Source organism: Lissotriton helveticus, chromosome 8 (assembly GCF_964261635.1).
Source record: "Lissotriton helveticus chromosome 8, aLisHel1.1, whole genome shotgun sequence".
Lineage (NCBI taxonomy): Eukaryota > Metazoa > Chordata > Amphibia > Caudata > Salamandridae > Lissotriton > Lissotriton helveticus.
Window position 1 is genome coordinate 1,676,900,342 of NC_136069.1, and position 21,114 is coordinate 1,676,921,455.

Below are 21,114 nucleotides of genomic sequence, written 5' to 3' on the forward strand. Positions count from 1 at the left end.
TATTGCTGTGACAATGGATTTAAATATGATACTCTGTATTTTACAAAGAGTGATGAAAAATTGTAATAGTGTATGAAAAGGTGTATGTGATTGTCACGTGGATTATGCCATCAGTGATGTCATCAGTGATGTCATTTGAGATGTCATCAGTGATGTCACTGACCATGTCATGAATGATCTAATATGTGACATCATCAGCAGTGGATTGCGGGTGCGCGAAATATAGTTAGTAAAACTAACTATATAGGAGCAATTTCAATGGTTTTGTATGAGTAAAATGTCCAGCTAACTATAACACCACTAAAACTTATAGTTTTTTGAGTGAATTTCAAAGGTTTTTTAAATGCTATTTCCTAACTATATAAGGCCTGAAACCTATAGTTTTTTCAGTGTATTTGCAAGGTTTTTTAAATGCTAATTCCTAACTATATAAGGCCTGAAACCTATGGTTTTTTCAGTGAATTTCAAAGGTTTTTTAAATGCTAATTCCTAACTATATAAGGCCTGAAACCTATGGTTTTTTCAGTGAATTTCAAAGGTTTTTTAAATGCTAATTTTATTAGCGAATAACGTTTAAATATATTAATATCCTAGTGGGACCACCTGAGCAGCCCTAAGGGGTCAGGGTGTTTCTACCCTGCCCCCTTTTTGTGTTCTACACGTTTGTTTTTCTGCTTTCTTGTGCCTAATTCCTAACTATATAAGGCCTGAAACCTATGTTTTTTTCAGTGAATTTGCAAGGTTTTTTAAATGCTAATTCCTAACTATATAAGGCCTGAAACCTATGTTTTTTTCAGTGAATTTGCAAGGTTTTTTAAATGCTAATTCCCAACTATATAAGGCCTGAAACGTATGGTTTTTTCAGTGAATTTGAATTTTTTTTTAAATGCTAATTCCTAACTATATAAGGCCTGAAACCTATGGTTTTTTCAGTGAATTTCAAAGGTTTTTTAAATGCTAATTCCTAACTATATAAGGCCGGAAACCTATGGTTTTTTCAGTGAATTTCAAAGGTTTTTTAAATGCTAATTCTATTAGCGGATACGTTTAAATATATTAATATCCTAGTGGGACCACCTGAGCAGCCCTAAGGGGTCAGGGTGTTTCTACCCTGCCCCCTTTTTGTGTTCTACACTTTTGTTTTTCTGCTTTCTTGTGCCTCAGTCTACTAAGACCCAAGATGGATGCCAACACTTCCTGGTTAGAAGTGTTGACAGCCAATGAGCATGCAGCTTTCTCGGGAAGGCATGCTGATTGGCTGTCACTGTCTGTCAACACTAACACAAGATGGATGCCAACACCTCCTGGTTAGAAGTGTTGACAGCCAATGACCATGCAGCTTTCTCGGGAAGGCATGCTGATTGGCTGCCACTGTCTGTCAACACTCAAAACCAGGAAGTGTTGGCAGCCATCTTGTGCCTTGTTAGAACCAAGGCACAAAAAAGCAGTGAAACAAAGGTGTGAAACTCGCAAAGGGGCCAGAGTAGAAGCACCCTGACCCACTAGGCCTGCTCAGGGGGTCCCACAAGGACCTCCAAGGCAAAAAATAAATAAAATTATTTTTTTTTAAAGTCGCGTACCAGCTGCATGCTGATTGGTTGCCACTGTCTGTCAACACTCTAAAACAGAAATTGTGGGCAGCCATCTTGTGCCTCAGTAGAGTGAGGTACAGGAAAGCAGAAAAACAAATGTGTAGAACTCAAAAAGGGGGTTTAGATTTAGGGCGAGTAGGAATAGGACGGGATAAGATCTTATAAATAGTGGCTGCTTTGTGTGGAGAGGTAAAGACTAAGGGAGCAGAATCGGGTGGAACAGTGGTAGACAAAGTAATGTGAAATGAGGATAGGGAAGATAGGGTTGCTACAAGATCAGGAAAATGAGGGAGGTGCATGTTAGATATGTGAAATAAAGAACAGATGGAGGGGAAGTCCAGTAAGGAACCATTAACGAAGAGATCATCTAAATAAATAATACCTTTGTCGATCCATTCCTTCCAGAAAAGGGCCTTATTATTAATCTTCAAGGAGTGATTATACCAGAGTGGGGTAAGAGAATGCAGGTGTGCTTGAGAGAAAGAGGAGCGGAACAAGGAAAGGGATAGCGCCCTGGAGAGCTTAAAATTGGGAGAGAGAAACCGTGTTGGAGGTTGAGATAAGTGTATAGCAGCGAGAAAGGGGAAAGGCGAAATCTGAGCTAACTCTAAAGCGCTCCAGGCAGTAAGGGGAAAGGAGGGAGAGTCTGCAAGGAAGAGCCAAATTTGCTTAAGAGCAAAAGATGAATGAAAATGGACAAGATTGGGGAAGTTCACACCACCCAAATGCTTCGATAATTGAAGGCAGGACAGGGAAACCCTGGGCTTACGATTATTCCAGAGGAAACGAGTGAGAATACGATTAATTTGAGTGAAAAAATAAGCAGGAAGAGAAATCGGTAACATAGAGAGATAAAAATTAACAATGGGAAGAAGCATCATTTTGACAGTTGCCAAACGACCCCACCAAGAAAGGAATAAGGAGGACCAACGCTCAATTAGGGCAGAGAGCTTGGAGAGAATATCCTTATGATTAATTTTAATAGTGTCTCTGATAGATGAGGAGTATAAGACACCCAAACAATTAATACTAGTAGGATTCCAAGCAAAACCGGAACCATGGAACATATGAGGAGGACAGAACCTATTAAGAGGTAGGACTTCGGATTTGTCAATATTTAACTTATAACCGGAGACCAAGGAATATTCAGAGAGTAAAGAAAAAAGGGCCGGTAAAGAAGTGATGGGGTTAGATATATAAAGTAAAATGTCGTCTGCGTATGCCGTGAATTTGATGTTTAGTGACTTATAAACAAAACCCGAACTTGCATGGGAAAAAGATCTAGCACAAGATTTTTCTATCCCTGTTTGGGAATCCATCTGGTCTAAAATTCACATTGTCTCTCGTTCGGCTAGCACCACCCAGACCCTCTACTTCTTTTATAATAGACTTTTTCTTACCCCTCATGACCTATTTAAATTCAAAGTCCTTGATTCTAGCCGTTGCTGGTCCTGCCCCCATCCAGATGGTACTTTGTTTCATATGTTTTTTCAATGCCCCTTAGTTGTATCCCTTTGGCATCATATATGGAGCAAGCTGAACGAGATACTAAACTCTAACCACACCTTTGATATTGTTCATATTTTTCTGGGTGGTTCCTCTCCTATTTGGAATGTTTCCCACAGTGTTCGTATTTTTATAGATTTGTTCATAGCCATTTCTTTGCAGATTATTACATCAAACTGGAAAGACACATCAAAAATCTCTCCTATTGCCTGGTGGAACTTATTGTGTCATCATCACAGACTTGATCGTGCTCATGCTTCGACTACTACTCTCTTAATCAAAAGAGATTTGTAATGGTTACCCTTAACTGATTTTCTTTCCAGACGCCTGCCCTAATCTGCCTCATCTTTTTCTTTCTCTCTCTTTTTTTCTCTCTTTTTTTCCCTACTTTCTATTCCCCTTTCTTCTAGTCTTTTCTTCTCTTTTTTTTTCTTTCCTTTCCTCCCTCACTTATCATTCCTTTCCCACTCCTATAAACATTTTTTTTTAAAAAGCATTTTCCCTTAGTATATGTCCTAGATCTCCCCTTTTTGGGGTTTACTTTTATATATTTCGCATTCATATTGTATTGCTGCATTTTTTTTTGCTTCCTCTTTATTTATTTACTTTTCTCTTAATGATTGTGTTGCTGTAATGATGTTTTACTTGGCTTATTTGATCAATAAAGCTTTCTAAACTAAAAAGGGGGCAGGGTAGAAGCAATTCATAACATTCTGTCATTGGGCTATAGTTGGGCTACATCTGGCTGATATTTGGGCTACATTTGTTTTTTTTGGTCTCTGGTGGCCATCTTTGGGCTACATTGGGCTACATTTGGGCTCTAACATATATATAGCCCAATGTAGCCCAATATATATTTTTTCAAAGTTAATTTTCGTAAAAACCACTGGAGCACATATCTTGAGACATAGCAAAGGCACATCGGGCTACTAGTCCCTACAATTTTGCCAAGTTTGGTGGAAAACCATTCAGCCGTTCGAGCTAAAAGTGAGTCCAACCGCCCTATGGAAATTAACATGGGGAAAACATGTTTTGGGACCCCCCTTTTATCTCGGCCCCCGATTGACGAATCCCCCCCAAACTTTCAGGGAAGGAGCGGAGAGCCGCGCGGCAAATTTGAAGAAAATTTCAGGCAGATTCCTCAACCGGTGCCAAAGTTATTCCCAATAGAATGTTGCAATTTCCCTATGGAAAACAATCCTAACTATATATACCTACTGGCTATCGCCAGTAGGTAATATATATATATATTTATATTTAATGTATGTAAATGTGGAGTTCGGAATAGAAAATCTATACTTCATTTATATGCATTTACCTTTCAATGTTTTATCCACAATATTGTTGTACCATGAGGTTCATGTCCCCAATATTCAGTAGTACAGTGGATGAACGAATATGTTTATTTGCATAAGTTAATTAAAAGCTTTGCAATACTAAGTAAAAAACATGTTCTTGTATAATATCAAAGGATAAAAAGTTAGTAAGATATGATTCTTAAGTGCCAGCAATTGTCTCAGGTCTTGTTTTTAAGTTTGAGTTTGGTCGTTGCACTGTGGCCGGTCCCATGAGAAAGTATCGCCACCCAGGGTGTTCGGGAATCCAGGACTACTTTTGTTGCTGTTCCTCTAGTTTTGGGTTCATTCACATGTAAAGGGCTAGTGCTTTCTAATTCATGACCTGGTGTGCCAGATTTGTGTCAGATTACATGGAAGCCATCTGAAGACAGAGAGCCATGGTCTCGTAGTTTCTTTTGTCTGATGGCTGCGACCAGTTCCCGGAGTAGGGCGCCTGTCTCTTTCTTCTGTTGGCCCCGGAACCTCCAGCACCATACTTTACTGAGTGTAGACTACAAAACGTATGTGGAGCGAATCAGTTTGTTACCATTTTCAATAAGGTGAGAGGGGGCGTTAGACTTGATTGCTGCTTCCTAGTCTTGATCCTCTCACTTTCTGAGTCCTTTTTTTGAAGTAATCCAGGATCAGCGTTTGAACTATGTGAGGGTACAGTGCAGTTGTAGGGTGGGGGTAGATGGCTCCCCTGATAGTTTATAAAAATCTTCCACAGCGGTCAAGAATATTGGGTTCTCTTTGTGTGAGACAAACAGCAGAGGCCTCAAGGCAGGTGGTTGCTTTTTCACTTCGGGATAATTGATATGATCCTCAATTAAGACGTGTGGATATTTCTGTGGGCGGGTGGGCTCTAGTTCTATGCCCCATTCATCAAAGTTTGAGGCCTCTTTCAGTATAGCATCAGTTTTTGCTGTTGAGTCCCATTGTGTGATGGTAGATTAAAGTGCCCCTGTACCAGGGATGTAGACAAATGTTACTGATTGTAGTTCCGCTGTGGTTAAATGCAACAGCGACGGTATGTGATGAAGGTATTTTAGCAAGTTCCCTCTGTTCAGTATGTATAGATAGGATAGTGAGTAAATGTTAGGCCTGCTGGGACATTTTCAGCCCTTTTTCTGCCAATACTCATTGGGACAGTGGTGAGGAGCGTCCCTGGGTTGCTAGTTTTGAAGTACACAGGATGACAGCAGGTTTTCTATCATGCATCCAGGCGTGGCTGTTATTAGGGTTGAAGGAGGAGGCGTATCTTGTTTGTAAAAGGAGAAAATCCCCTGGATAGAGGCTGTCGGACTAGACGGGGAGGCTTGTACGTTGCTCTCTTCATGCTGTTGAGGTAATGGATGAGATTCGCTGTTTGTAGCTCATGTGCTCGCTGACAATGGCGCTTGGGCTAGGGATGCTTCCATTTGTGCATCTATTTGAGCTTCTAGGGTGGTTAAGAATTCCTGTGATAGGGCCCCTGGATGAGATTAGTGTGTTCCAAAAATGTTGCTCCCCTTTTGAGGATTGGGCTCCGGGCGAAGCGGTTGGGCTTACTTGCCCGACAGCACCCTGTGCTGGGTGGTTTGTGTTGTCTGTTGTGATAATGCGATTAGTTTACCCCACAGGTCTGTGTAGGTCACAGGTTTGATTGAGAGTTTGGTGCCCCATTGAAGGATTGGGAGCACCTGATCACAAACTTTTTGCCCTTCTTGTAGTTTCCAGACAAAATTGGATTAGGGTTGGAGATTAGGGGTCATTGGGGGTATGATTCTTTGAAAGTAGCTTTGAATTTTGCCCCGTGACAGGGGGAATGGGGTAAGTCTAACATATCTGATGGTGCTTCCTCACATGATATCTTGTTTTCAGTCCCTGATGTCTGTTTCATTATGGGGTGGAATTGTAGCTGGGTATGGCTGGTGTTTACAAGTTCTGATGGTGGGCTGTTCTGTCCCCCTTCGGCCGCATTCGGGCTTTCACTCGTGCAGTGTGCTTGTCTCTTTTTTAGCACGCTTCGGCCCTGACCTCTCTTTTTGAACATGCTTAGTCTTGATACCTCGTGCTTGTTAGAAAGCCTTTTTTTGGTCCTTTGTTGATCCGGGCAGGTTGTAGAGTCTGGGGGTCTCCACGAGCATTTCTGGACTTTGTAGTACTCTGCGTAGCCGTAGTCAGTGCTAGCATTGCTGGTGTTGCTGGCTTTATGCTGAGCAGGGGAGAGCAGAGAGGGTGCTTAGACTCGCTCTCACGCTCTCCTATCTTAGGGCTCCCTCTGGAGTCAATCCTCGACTTGACCGGGTGCAAGAACTCGTGATGCGTTGTGCCAGTCGGAGATGGCTCACCTTGGTCCACGGCGAGGGTAGACTCTGCTTCTATCACCCCCGTCCCCATAAGCTGCTTGGTGGAGAGGGTCTAGTAACAAGGGTAAAAGGTGCAGCGGGGGTAGCAAGGAGCTAGTGAAGGATGTAGGCATAGAAAAGATTGCGGGGGTCTTGAGCCAAGCTGGGCACTACAGGTGGATGCGGTCTGACGGCGGCCGCACTCACCTCTGCTTGTCTCGCATTTACTGGGAGCCGCACTGAGAACCGAGCCGGCGACTTGCTTGGTGTCTTGCCCCAAAACGCTGGCAGGCAGCTGGCAGAGAGTCAGGTTACAGCCCTGCCAAGTGTCACGCATCAGGCATGACGCTATTGCATTTCAGTGCTGGTGTCCGCATCACCGCATGAAATGCATTTGTCCCGCATATTCAGGGACCCCCCTGACTACCCGCCCCCAGGCATGTTGTAACAAGAAGCCTTGGAAGCTGCAATAGCAAACTCACTGTGCCAAGGAAAGCGTGCATGTGTCTGACGATGTCAGCAACTTATGGTGAACTGGAGTGCAGCACAGCCTGGTGAATCAATATTTAACAGCACACCCAGGATGTATTTTGCAGCTCATCGTCGTTGTTTTTATGAAGGCGCGCTTCCCTGTACTGCCCCTTTCGCTGCAAGGCAGAGGCCATTCGGGCGGCAGGTTAGATTTTCCTCCGGCTGCCGGGTTCCCCGCTGCGTGTCTCAGCAGCTATGGTAAATGTAGTGTCCTGCTGGACACGGTCTAGCTGTTTCAAGGATGTAACCCACACTTTACACCCACCCACCACTGGTGTCACGAGTCACGTGACCCAGTTAATAAAAGGAGCCGGGCGCTCGTGCTCGAGGCCAGTTTAGTAACCCTCTACCCTGTGTCCGTGTCTCCATGAGAGCCGTAATGCGGGCCTAGGGCCCAACACTACATTGGCGACGAGGCGGAGCTGTGCCCAGCGTTCCACAGCTACTTGAAGAAATCGCGGGGAAAAGGGGAGAGAGCTGCAGGGCGACGTCGCGCTCCCCCCCTCCCTGCAGGATTGGCGCCAGCCTGCCGAGAGGCCCTCAGGGCGTGTGCCAAGCCCCGGGCCCGCATATTAATGAGATGGTGACCGGGAGCCCACTCGCACCTCTCAAGCCTGCCGGACGAGGAAGCAGACCGGCCAGAGCCCACCTGCACCGGCCGCAGCTGTGCCCCGGATGAAGCGGACCGACCAGAGCCCACCCGTGTCGGCCGCGAGCCCTAGCGTATGAGGAAATCCACGCGGAGCCCACCTGCGTGAAAGAAGAGGCCCGCCGGCAAGAGAAGTGCCCAGGAGAAAAGTGCAGACCGACCGGAGCCCACCCGCGTCGGCCGCAAGTGAGGCCCCACCGCGTGGTGACCGACGCGGAGCCCACCCGCGAAGTGAAAAGGCCCGTCGGCCGGATGTGAGCCGGGGGGGCCGCGCAAGCCAGGAGCGACCCCCTGATGACTGATCAATAAGCGGAGCACACCCGCATGGTCATAGCACCTTGTCGGGCGCGGTGCAGCCGCAAATACGTGGATGGAAAAGCAGGGCCAGCGAAGCCCACCCACGGCCTACCTGCAGCGTCCCCCACCGCTCAGCATATCTGAAGGGAGGCTGCAGCAGCGGGGTGAACGAATCTTCAAAGGAGCGCCAGGAGCTCGAGCAGAACCCACCCGTAGCGGCCAGGGACAGTAATTGAATGCGGAGAGCCCGCAGCGTAGGAAGAGCTGCAAGTGAAGCAAAGCCAGCGGAGCCCACCCGCGGCCTACCATCAGTGACTCCTGCCCCCGCTGCGCAGCGCATGACTGAGGCTGCCACGGTGGCGGGGTGACTAAACCGAAAAGAGAAGGGAAGGTGCCCGCAACGTGTGGAGCGCTGCCAGGCGGAAGCTGAGTGCAAGCGGTGCCCACCCGCGATGGCAGAAACGGAGGCTATGGTGGCCGCCAGCAAATGCCCCAAAGAACACCCAGGCCATCGAGAGCCCACCTCGCTGCACCCGGTCCAAGCCCGGAATAATCTCCCCCCGCCGGACAGCGTGTGAGCTGTGGAACTGCGGCGGCGGGGTGAAGGATCGTCAGAGAAGCTGCCAAGCACCGCAAGATCGAGTGGAGCCCACCCGCAAGCCAACACAACAGCCCCAACCATCCCCCGCCGCACAGCATGTAAATGTAAGGTGAGCTGCGGCGGCGGGGTGAAATGCGGCAATGGCGGCAGCACACAGCACCCAAATGCAGTACCATAGCGGAGCACGGAAGAAACGAGCTCTTCCGCCTCCTCCCTCCTCTCAAAGCCCACCTCAAACACAAAAGGACTTACCAGGCATCCACGAGGCCTACAGCGAGGAGGCAGCGCTTCCCACGCATCGTCCACTGCCCCGGCACACCAGTGAGACCGGAATAGCTGCAGCACCACCAGCTCCCATGCAGCATACAGCTCAGTTCAGGCAGATACATTGAAGGAGCTGAGCAAAGCTCCAGAAGAACACAGAACGATGGAGACCGCCAGCAAACCCAAACAACACTGCCATCTAGTGGCCGTTGTTAGGTACAACAAGAGGGAAGGCAGCAAACAAACATCGGACAAACCAAACGAAGAATGCACCCTCACACAAGCTATGGTCACTGCACTGTGACACAGGACTCACACAGCACTGCGCAGGAACACGCAAGGAACGGAAGAACTCCATTCAAAAGAATGCGGAATGAAGGCGGACGCAAGATCACTACGCACCAAAGAAGGCAAAGTAACCACGCACGTTTAATGCCCCAAGAAGCACAAAAGCCTCACTCTCAGCGCACGAGAGAGCGTGCCCAGCGAGGAGAAGGTCTAAGGAGCAGTGACGTAACCCTCCGAAGCCAGCGAAGCACTCAGATAGCGCAGACAGAAACATGCCAGAAACACAGGAACGCGCCAGGAGTGCAGTTAACTCCACACAGGACATTCAGCAGAACGCACAGCAAAGTGCGCCCAAGGAATCAAAAGCGACAACGCCAGCGAAAGTCACAGGAGCGGTGGCGCAACCCTCCAGACACCGCGAAGCACATGAAGAGCGCAGACAAAAGAGCATACTGCAACGGAATCAAGTGACGATCCCAAGGATCACGGACGGTATGAAGACGCAAGACCACGCAATGCCAGAAGTGCGCAGGAGGTCGCGCCAGTCACCCTGACTGAACAGTCAGCACCAAGGAAATCCTCTCCACACAGAAACACTGCTGAACGCAGGTCGGAGAGAACACACATCTCCACCACCACAGCGAAGCCCTACAGCAGGCCGTAGACCACCCACGGTGTCCTCCATCACACTGCCTCAAGACGGAGTCAGCCATGACCCAAGATCGGCAAGAGAGGAGTCGCACACCCGACGTGGCAGGCCGCCACAGCACCATGTGCTCCAACGAACAGCGACACAAGACCAGATGTCACGTCGCCCAGCAAACAAGGAGCACCTCACCAAGTGACTAGCCAGCAAAGCACGCCAGAGCAAAAACAGAAGCCGGCGCCACGACAGCGCCGCCTCGAGGTCCAAACGCAATGCCCTTGAAGAAAAGAAGAGTGACAGCTCTGTCAACCAGAAGACCGGATGAGCACAGGTGGGCTGAACAAGCCAACAAAGGGAGAAAATCGAGGACTCACAGCCAGCCAAGAAGCACACCCTGACACGCCAGGCAGCCACCAAGGCGGACCGACGTCCCAGGATACAGCCCCACGGATGAACCAAACATAAGCCGCAGCAAGCGCAGTCTATGTCTCATCCCAACGCTTCCCCAGGCGACCGTCCATCCCCGAGCGTCGGCAGTCTGAGTCAGTCGGCATCCCTGCTCCTGTCCGCAGATACCACGGGCGAAGATCAGCACTGAGCGGCCGCCCTCTCACCACCTCAAGATGGAGTCGGCAGTGGCCCCTCAACAAGCAAGAGAGGAACCGTACACTCTACGTGTCAAGCCGCCACCCAAGGTCAACATCAACAAAGCAGAGGCAAATGGCTGCCAAATCTCTCCAGACATCCAACACTCCCAGCAAGTCACCAACACATATCATCCCGAGTCTCTACATGGCTGGCAACCACCATCACCCCAGTCATCAGCACCTGCGCCAATCAACACCACTGCCAGAGACCGGCAGTGTGGACTGGCAAGAGGTTCAAGAAGTTCAAGTAAGACCTGGTCCGCGACCAAGGAACCAACAAACTTCGACACCCTCAAGAACCAGAAGTATAACCATTAACAGGAGAAGGTCGCGGCGACTGGTCCAGTCACAGACAGTGTCCTAGAGCCAGGACAAGACCAGAGGGAAACGGGCGGAGTGCACGCCACTCAGAGAAGCCTGGTCAGGAGGACACGAGCGGCGAGATGACCAGACCACGCCGTGAAAAGGAAAACAGAGGAGAAGGGCACAACGCCATGAAGGAAAGAGAAGAAGAAAGGAGTCAAGTGGCACGACGCCATCAAGAACAACAACACCCAGAAAGGTGAGGAGAGGTGCGACAAGTCTGCACACCCTCCAGAAGAGGAGGTGACATGCGCCACAACATCGAATACAAGGGCTTACAAGTCAAAGGGAACATCGGTAGCACTTGGCGAGGAACATGCCTCTACCTATAAGTCCTCTGAGAACCCGTTGACTGCAGGAAGGAACAGGCTGGACTATTGGCAACACCCACCTTTGGGATTGAGCGGAAGCTTGGATGCGGAGAGCGATCAGACTTCTGGCAGAAGGAAAACTGACCACTCCACACCAGCCCGTGGATATCCAAGGGGCAAAGGCCTCAGGGACACCGGTGGCAGAGGGTCCCGACACGAGAGATGGATCTGTCGCTGTCTACCCTGCACGTCCCAGAAAGAAGGGGAACTTGTGCGCAAAGGAAAGAGTCAACAACCACCCTCCAGGCGGAGCTACGGATGCACGGTAGTAATCTCATCGCCTCCTCCATTCACACCGGCTTGTGGAGTTGGAGCAACGCTGCAGAGAACACCCTGCCCAGCGGAAACCTGAAGAAGAGGGCCTCCGGGACATCTCGTGGCAGAAGAATTCCCGCGAGAGGGGCGTCCCAGTGAGAGGGCTGCCTTTCAACCTCTCCCTCCTTTGCAATATGAAACCAAGCTGCCTACAGTGAAGAAACCCGATGGACCAGTATAAGACAACCTCCATCAAGTCCACCATCTGATCGTCCTATTCAGCGTCACCCCAAAACCAAGATTTCAATGGACTGAAGAACACGCTGCCATGGCGCAAGTCCAGAAGAGTACGCCCACCGAGGACCAGGACGTCAAGCCCAAGAGAACGAACGTTTCAGCTGAAGGTTTCCACCGTCATCATCTAGCAAGCAGCTGAAGAGACTCCTTCTAAAGTTATGAGATTTGCATATTTTTGTATTTCTCCTCCCACAGGTTCGGACTTTGTTTGTCTCAACTTTTATTAAAGTTGGGGAGGAATGTAGTGTCCTGCTGGACACGGTCTAGTTGTTTCAAGGATGTAACCAACACTTTACACCCACCCACCACTGGTGTCACGAGTCACGTGACCCAGTTAATAAAGGTAGCCGGGCGCTCGTGCTCGAGGCCAGTTTAGTAACCCTCTACCCTGTGTCCGTGTCTCCATGAGCGCCGTAATGCGGGCCTAGGGCCCAACACTACAGTAAATACGACCCCCGACTGCAGTGATTCAATGGCCCAGGGAGGTAGTGAGTCTTGATGCAGCAACAGTTGATAACAGAGCCAGACAGTGGAGTGTAACCTCTGACCTGATCACGTGACTACTTGTGGAAGCCGAAGGCCCCCAAACACTTCGATCTCGCGCCTGTAAAAGACCAGTTCAGAGTTGTGCCGTCACAGGTGCCGGGCCACCCTTCAAAGTGGCGCCATGAGGATTGTGCTGACCGTTGTTAGTGCACCAGGCTCACAGGTGGTCCGCAGGAAGATTTACTGCCGCTGGGGAGGACGACACAGAATGGTGCAAGAGGGAACCCTTAATCTTTGCTGTGTCTCTCCTTGCCCAAAGAAAATATTTCAATGCAGTAAGCTCTTTTATTTAGGGGGATCGCCGGTGCTGTTGATGTCTCTCTGGCGGGAAACATCACTTACAAGGCAACTTTTACCATGCGATGCTTTTACATCACAACTTTTACAACGCAAACCATTACAACGCATTGCGCTGGGGGGCGCTCTAGGATAGGGAATAGATTTAATGTACTATCCAACACCTTCCCTACTATCCACGGGGACTGGAGTTGGAATAGTAAATTAAACTATTCACTATCCAGCGCCCCAAAGCACTATGTGTTGTAATGGTATGCGTTGTAAAACTTGTGATGTAAAAGCATGCAATGTAAAAGCATGCGTTGTGATGTCGTACATCCCTCTCTGGCTGGCACAGATAGCAGCTGGGTGAACAGCACGTCGCAAAAATGAAGTGCCACTACCGGCCAGTCAGGTAGAATAAAGCACTTCTATGCGAAGACCAGGGCTGCTTGGCAGTCACCTGCGACGTCTGTTCAGGCACACTCTTTAACTGCCGTCTTCTGTTGCAACTTTTGCCCCCTTGCCCCGTGCCCAGCCAACCGAAGAGTTCAGGCCCAAGACGAAACCAAGCGGTGAATCCCTTAGTATGGAGCATTATCCACAGCACCTGTTTACCAGCAGCAGTCAGGTGAGTCATTCATTCTTTTTCGGGTCTATAGACTACTCTACTGTCGAATTGATATCGATCTCTGTAGCATTTGCTTATTAACACTAGCTCACAATGCCAGTTACAGCACACCATTCATTTCAGACTGAGCCTGGCAGTTTATTTCTTCACACACAGGACACATTGTATTTATGTTGTAACTGTGATAAATTGTCAGGCAATTTCCAGCGCAGAATAGCGGTACCCAGAGAGGAACCCATGTTTTTTTTTGCACAGTTTTATACAGCACGAAGCGCGTATCAGAGCTCTTTACATAGCACTGGGGACACATTCATTTTTGTCGGCAGCCACGGCACAGTGATGGTTTTGGCAGTGTGGCTGTAATCCTTCCATACTGCAGGCATCCAATGCTCAATGGTGGTCCTCCTTGATATACCATAGGCATCCGTGGCACTCACATGTTCTATAATGCCGGACCCTGCATTATTAAAGCCGCACAACAGCCTAATACTTGATCTGGCTTAATGGTGATACTTCCTGGCATATTGTTGGTAGCAATCGAATGCTGGCACAAAAGTAAATATTTTTTCAAGTGTGTCCTTCTTGGCTCAGTTGCTAGTTACTTCTATATTATAGTGCTACGAGGACCCAGCCTGCTACTGTAGGCACATGAATTTTCACATTGTTTTAAAATTATATTACGCACATATATGCTAGCCTACCACAACATTTGCAGTCATAGTTCATTATAAAGCAAGTGTAGACTATCATTGTAGGAGTTTTGCTCCAGTTGCAAGGTATTATTAGAACTTCTTGTGGATAAGTTCTGATATTTTTCTCTCTCCATGCACCTCATTACATGTTTGTTACACAGTTTGCAGTTAAATATCATTCGTACGTCTACTAATACCATGGACATGTCATATATAAGTAATCTGAAAACTTGGCAGCTATGATGCCTGTTCTGCACTCACACGGAATCCGTCTCCGGTTAAGTAGCTTAGTTTTCCGCGTCCCTTCGCTCCCGACTCCGCCCCTGCACAAGACGGAAGCAGCAGGCTCGATTCAGTATTATACTCCACCTCTTGGTTTCCCAGAGAGATCCCAGGCTCAACAGCACCTGTTTTGTCGGCAACAACCAAGGCAACGTCCTAACTGAGACCCTTTTTAGGTTTCGCCTGGGCCGGAGCACTAGCTTCGCCCAGAAGAAATCTTATGTTCCTACAGTGTGGGGCTTAGTCCCGCCTCTGTCTCCCATTGGCTAGCTCCATAAATGGAGGCTAGCCATTGGGAGACAGAGGCTGTCAATCACGCTTTCCCCGTGAAAACGCGATTCGGGGGCGTTTCTCTGGCTTTTTTTAAGTCCCGCCCCTTTGTCCTGGGCCGCGCTGTCATTGGCTGCCGGCCCGGGACTCCCCCGTGACGTCATTCCCCGGGCCGCGCTGTGATTGGCTGGCCGGCCCGGGACCTGACTTGTTTACAGCTGGTTTTACCTACCAGAAACATATTTAGGTGTCCCACACATAGTGAAATAAAACGCGGCAACTTCGCTCTGTCTAGGTTATAATGAGGTCCTACGTGGAAGAGGGCAATAAATATGGTCCTACTTCTAAGTAGCTGGAACGTCCCAGTTTTTGGTTTACAAAATCGGGTCGCCTAAACTGTAAAGAGCTGCTTCAGGTAACGCTCGCGCTGTGTAGAAATGCAATAATTAAATAGTGACGTCATCAGAGCACACCCCCGCCCTCCCACTCCTCGTGACGCCATCGAAGTGCGCGGTAGCGTAGCAGGCCTCGGGTCGGGAAGAGGCTGCAGCAGCTGATCATGGCGTCCTCGCTCTAGAAGGGGCTGGTGGGCCTTGGCTTGTTCGTTTTAGTGCACGCAGCTTTCTCTGCAGCCCAGCGTGAGTGCCGGGGGGATTAGTGGTGTTGCAGAGGACAGTTGCTGTTCATAAAGCACAGAGTGACAAGGCCCGAAAAAGACTCACTTGAGGCTAGAGATCCGCGTGTGCGGCAGGTAGCAAGTGCTCCGGTGCACAACGTGCCGGGAGACCCTGAGAAAAGGATTCCCTGTACGCTGTCTGTAGCGAGGGAGAAGTGGGGGCTGTTAGCCGGTGTACGCCATTGAGGCAAAATATCACAGACTAATGTTGGGGAAGGGGTGGCAGGTGAGTCTCTGTGGGGTGTGGGGCATAGAATAGGTGCGGCCTGTCAAACCTTTGAACCCCCCCACAATAAGGATGAAGTCTGGTATTTAAGAGGGTTTTTCCAAAGTCCTCGGGCAATAAAATGGTTTAGGACAGGGGTGGCGAGGAAGACGTCTCCTAGCATAATTCGTGCAATTGCATCTTAATACAAAATACTAACGCATACAGTTAAAATTGAATTAAAACTCCGACATCAAATATGCCACACATTACAATCGTTAATGACCCAATCCGCGCCGTCAGCCAGTATTGCGAAATCCTTCAAACAGGTACGAATTTAAAATCCTAGCTTAATAGTGATAGTCACACAGGTAAATGTTCATCACAAATTTGTCATTCACATCTACAAATTAGTAGCACGTATTGAAGTTTATGGGAATTTATCAAGACGCCAAATAATTACTAACAGCACCAGCTGATAATACACTCAATTTGCAGCTGTTGCTTTATTGAACGTTATTTCTTTTTCCTTGTTTTATTGTGTGGTTAATTAAAACCGTAACAACATAGAACATTCAAAAGGCATGTTATACAAAGTACAATAAAAGAAAAGGAAAAATGGATAAGTCGTTGTTTTTACCCTCTGACCTAACAGCCACCTAAAGATATGGGAACTAATTTTATACTGTTTTGGCTCTCGCCTGTGCTCGGTTTTTGGGGGAAATGTTGCTTTTAATATTTTTGTTGCATTGTGTGAGATAGATGAGAACGTTGTAAATATTCTTTTGATAACTTTTTTATATTATTTGCTCGTGGATTATAATGTCTTCCCTTTATTTTGTTAGTGTTATATAGCGCGAACGTGACCGAAGGTATCCCAGCGCGTTACATGAGCCTCAGTTGCGTTACAGACGGGCACATTCATTTTGTTAGGCACGTGGAGATTAATTGATTTACCCAGAATAACAGGATGTGGAGCGTCCCTGCCGAGACTCGAACCCGGTTCCCCAGCTTCGGGATCGACCGCTGTAGCCGTTAGGCCACATAAAAGAGCGATGCATTATGTCCAGTGCCAGTGTACCCTCTAACCCGCGCGCCTGGGCGCCCGCGCACCTTGAAGGCACCGAGCGCGCAGTGCCTCTTATGAAGCGCGCACACGTTCTGGCCGCCGCCCGCTTTCACAACGCGAGCGGCGAAAAACGGCAATTTACTGTTTGCCTGAGGCCTTACAAATGCCCTCAATCAGCCCACAGCCTCTCTCTATTCAGAAAAGTCACGCATCAATTTCAAAAGCATGACGTGTGCTTTACACGTCATGCTTTTGGACTTGCTGCATTTCTTTTCTAAATAGAGCGCAGCTGGGTGCTGATTGTGGCCCATTGTAAAAATATTCCTGTTAATTGCAGCACATGACAGTGCTGCAATTAACAGCAAATACTTTCACAACGGCCCGCTATCAGCACCCAGCCGGGGTCTATTTAGAAAAGAAATGCAGAAAGTCCAAAAGCATGACGTGTAAAGCACACGTCATGCTTTTGGACTTGATGCGTTGCTTTTCTGAATAGAGAGGCTGCGGGTTGATTGAGGGCATTTGTAAAGTATTCCTGTTAATCACAGCGCCTAACGGGCGCTGTGATTAACAGGAATACTTTCACAATCAGTTTTCGCCTCCCTTCTGGAATTGCTACCGGGGTCTCAGGTTGCGGTTCCAGCTGAGGGGGCAAGGCCTGGTTCACCGACTTGGAGCATCGGGGAGAGAGGGGCTGAGGGCCCCCGGTACTTCTAGTAATTATTTCGAAAGAAGATGCAGCAGTTATTAATCAAAAATGTAACTAAAGTAGTCCAGTGTGAAACTTTATTGAGACCTGCCAAAATGTCTGAAGTTTTTTCATCTAAAATTGTGCAAAATTTACTAAAGTTTTCAAAATATCATATTATTCAAGTTAGGTAAATTATGCATGCAAGGAGAAATCACTTGCGCTGCGCTCGCTGGTCTCTCACATCATTTTTTTATGCTTGATAAGCCCTCGAGTGAAAAAGTAATGAGAGATAACTGGGAGTATATTTATGAAGGGGTTTTGGGTCGTGTTTGCACCACACAACATGGAGAAAAGAAATGCAGCAAGTTTTTATATAGTGCACTCAACCGAAAAAGTATTGGAGCGCTTTACATGATTTATTATTATATATTTTTTGTTTGCATGGGGAGATGAATTGATTTGCCCAGAATCACAGGATTTTATTCTGACCTGAGACTAAAAACCCATCTCCAAAATCGACAGCTCGAGCATTAAGCCACAACCCCAACCACAAGAGAGGAAGCATTTTCATTATTATATACAACTTGATGCAAAAAACAACTATTGATAAAGCCAATAGTCTTGGCCAGGGCTCGAGTCGGGGTACCACGCGGGTGGACGGCGTCCCCCCACTTATTTTACCGGGAGCTCGATAACTGGAGCAAATGGAGTCATACATTCACTCTTTGGCCTCTCTGGGGCGAGATCGGAGCCCATTCAGAGCGCTGCTCACGCACTGGCTTCTCTGATGTAATCGCATTTAAGGGGTGAGTGAGGGGAGGCAATGAGTCTGATGGTGCAAGCCACCTTTGGTGACATCACTTCCTGTTGTGACGTCAGCGTCCCCCCACTTCTTTTTTTAGGACTTGTGCCCTGGTCTTGGATTCTTGTAGGTATAATGTTACTTGTATTATATATCTGAACGCAATGACAGAAGCAGCAAAGTATCAGTAGTGTGGCACACTATACGATGCACTCATTTTTAGCTTAATTGCTTTGAAGCCACACCCTTAATTGCATTGGTTACGCCCCTTTGAAATATCCCCGAGTATTTTCATCCCACTCAAAGCCCTGGTCTACAAACGCGGTCACGTTCTTGGCTCACATAGCCTTGGCTGCAGCGCACAGAGACCTTACTCTGCCGCACACAGAGGAAAATAATTAGAGGGAACATTGATTATGACACGTACAATATGGAGATATACCATAAAGAATTAGTGTTGGTGAAAAGAAGAGATCAGGCCGGATATGAAGAGCATGCCTTTGGAATGCATTTCTCACACAACCTCGACAAGTCCGTTCCTCATCCACGGCTGCCTTTCCCCGGGGATGGCATGACCTAGTGGCATCACCCGGCTGTCTCGAGCTGTTAGTGGGGGCGCCCTGGCATGACTAGTTCTTGGACAGCACGGCCTGTGCTGCAGCGCTCGGCTCAACATGCGGGGCTGGGACGGCCTCCTACGGCCAGGCAATCTTTTTTTATTAAAACAAAAACGTCAGCACTTCGCTGTTCTGCATGGACTTCTTTTCTAAATGCCACCCTCACTTCACCACCACGACGAACCTACAAGCCGGAGGCCCAGCCCCCTCCCCCGGAATGGCTTTGAGGATAAACACAGCCCTGCGTGCCTGCCAGTTTCAGCACGCTAAGGTGTTTGAACACAGTCTACGGGTTCTCACAATCAGTGGAAATGATGATCAGATTAGGGGCCGTAAGAGGGATGTTTGTTTTCGGTGTTTGCCTGGCGCTCGTACAAAGGTCATTTCATTGTGGATGTGCCGGTAGTAGGGCCTGATCGCATTCGGTCTTTAAAGGTCTTTCCACACGTCTCAACCCACCTTGTTCCCCAAACCCCAGTGCGCTGCTCTTCCTACAACTCTCCTCCAAACCTCACCACGCTTCTCTTTCGTCCCTCACACACCCACTTACCCACCAGACCTTATCTCAACAAACTAGTTTGCCCACTGTTCTGCTCCATGCTCCAACACAATGAATCCCCAAACTCTACTGAGTCTCACCACACCTCTCCTCCATGTCTCAACATATTGTCCCCCTGCCTCTTTCAGACCTTAACATATGCTTCACCACCGTCGCTCACTACACTGTCGTGTTCACTCTTCGCTACACTATTTCTCAAGCCCACTTGCCTCACCTTTCTTCTATTCTTCTACTTCTCTCGTCTTTCCTCAGTCCTGCTGCGTTTCTCACCTTTCCTCAATCCTCCCTACTTTTTCTCTTCTCACCCTTCTCACATTCTTCTACTTCTCTCACCTTTCCTCAGTCTTCCTGCTTGTCTCACCTTTCTTCTATTCTTTTAATTCTCTCTTCTTTCATCAGTGCTCCTGGTGTCTCACCTTTCTTCTGTTGCTCTACTTCTTTCAATTTTCCACAATCCTCCGGTTTGTCTCACCCTATCATCCCCAGGTGTTATTGAATGCTTAATGAATTGGATTGATGGTTACTTAGGATTGATGGATTGATGGTTACTTAGCACAAGCTTACCTAGAGCTAAGCTTTTCACTTTATCGAGTGTTGCGAGACGTTGCTGTGTGTGTGGCTCTCTGTGTGTGTGCGTGTGGATGCAAATGCAATAGGTCTCGCATTTGCGAGAGATTAAGCTATTGGCATTGTAAATGACAATGCCATGTATTTATGTTTTCAAAACCAACACATAAATAAAAAAAATTGTCATTTACAATGCCAATAGCTCTAACTTTACAAAGGCAAAACCGTTGCATTGTAAATGCTTGTTTTCGTCTTCTCCTGGAAATGTTTGAAAAATGAAAACCTGATAACAAAAATTGAATCTGTGGCCCCTGGCGAGTGCCAGAGGAAACAGTCTCCAACTATAATGCCCGTGGGACACCAGAATACAAACATCCCACCATATCACTGAAGGGCACTCTACAGGGTGAAAAAGCTGACTGTGATGAGCTCCAGGTCTGTGGCGCTCCCTGGACATGTTCATTGTGTACCTCCATGGTGCTCGCAGCCCGGCAATATATGGTTACAATCTGTCTCTCATGCAATGACATAGCACTCACTTATCACAGAATCATGTTGACACCATGATCAGCAGCTACATTTCAGGAGGGCACCTTGCTACTCCAGCAGGACAAGAAGGGTTGTTCTTCTGTGCCACCACACCTAATGTATGAGTGTCACGGAGACAGGAACGCTGTCGTAATATATGGTTTGGGTAGGATATCGCTTGATCATCAACGACTCCTTTAAAACCCTTCTGATATTGATGGCTGATCTTCTCAGGCTATGAAAGTGTGCACACCAGGGACCATTCTAACGTGTTTGCATTTCTTTTCAGATCCAGGACATTGTGGGCAAGAGTCATCTGCTCACCATATTCAGGGAGGACAAAGACAACGCACGGTACTTGGATGTCACTATGGCCCTCCTGAAAGGTCAGTAAAGGCTCCATCGCTACACTAGAAGCCTTCCATAACATCTAGCATAACACATTTGTAGATCACAAGTTCACACCTTGCGTATCTTGCTGCTGAATAACAAGTGTTTAATATTACCCAACTCAGTGGTACTCGTTTTATTGACCTCAGTAGGATGAAATTCTGAGTCGACGCTCCAGGATTTGAAACTGCAGCCATGAAGTCAAACACTGGTTTCTGAAGTGGGTGTGCTACCCCACTGAACCACCAGGGGCCGTATTACGCATTACTGCGACGGCTCCCGTTGTCGATGTGCGCCAGAATATGTTTGTGTTTATGTGCGTTTGCGTCTGTGCGCTAA

The 21,114-nt window shown here is 47.9% G+C and overlaps 1 protein-coding gene across 1 annotated transcript in view; it reads left to right on the forward strand.

Moving 5' to 3' along the window:
* Positions 1 to 20,779, forward strand: part of LOC144774081 (transient receptor potential cation channel subfamily M member 2-like) — a 334,005-nt gene extending 313,226 nt beyond the window's left edge. The window contains exon 5 of the mRNA XM_078659108.1: positions 20,675 to 20,779. Coding sequence (XP_078515234.1) covers positions 20,675 to 20,779 — 105 coding nt within the window. The remainder of the gene's footprint in view (positions 1 to 20,674) is intronic.
* The last annotated feature ends 335 nt before the right edge of the window (positions 20,780 to 21,114 follow it).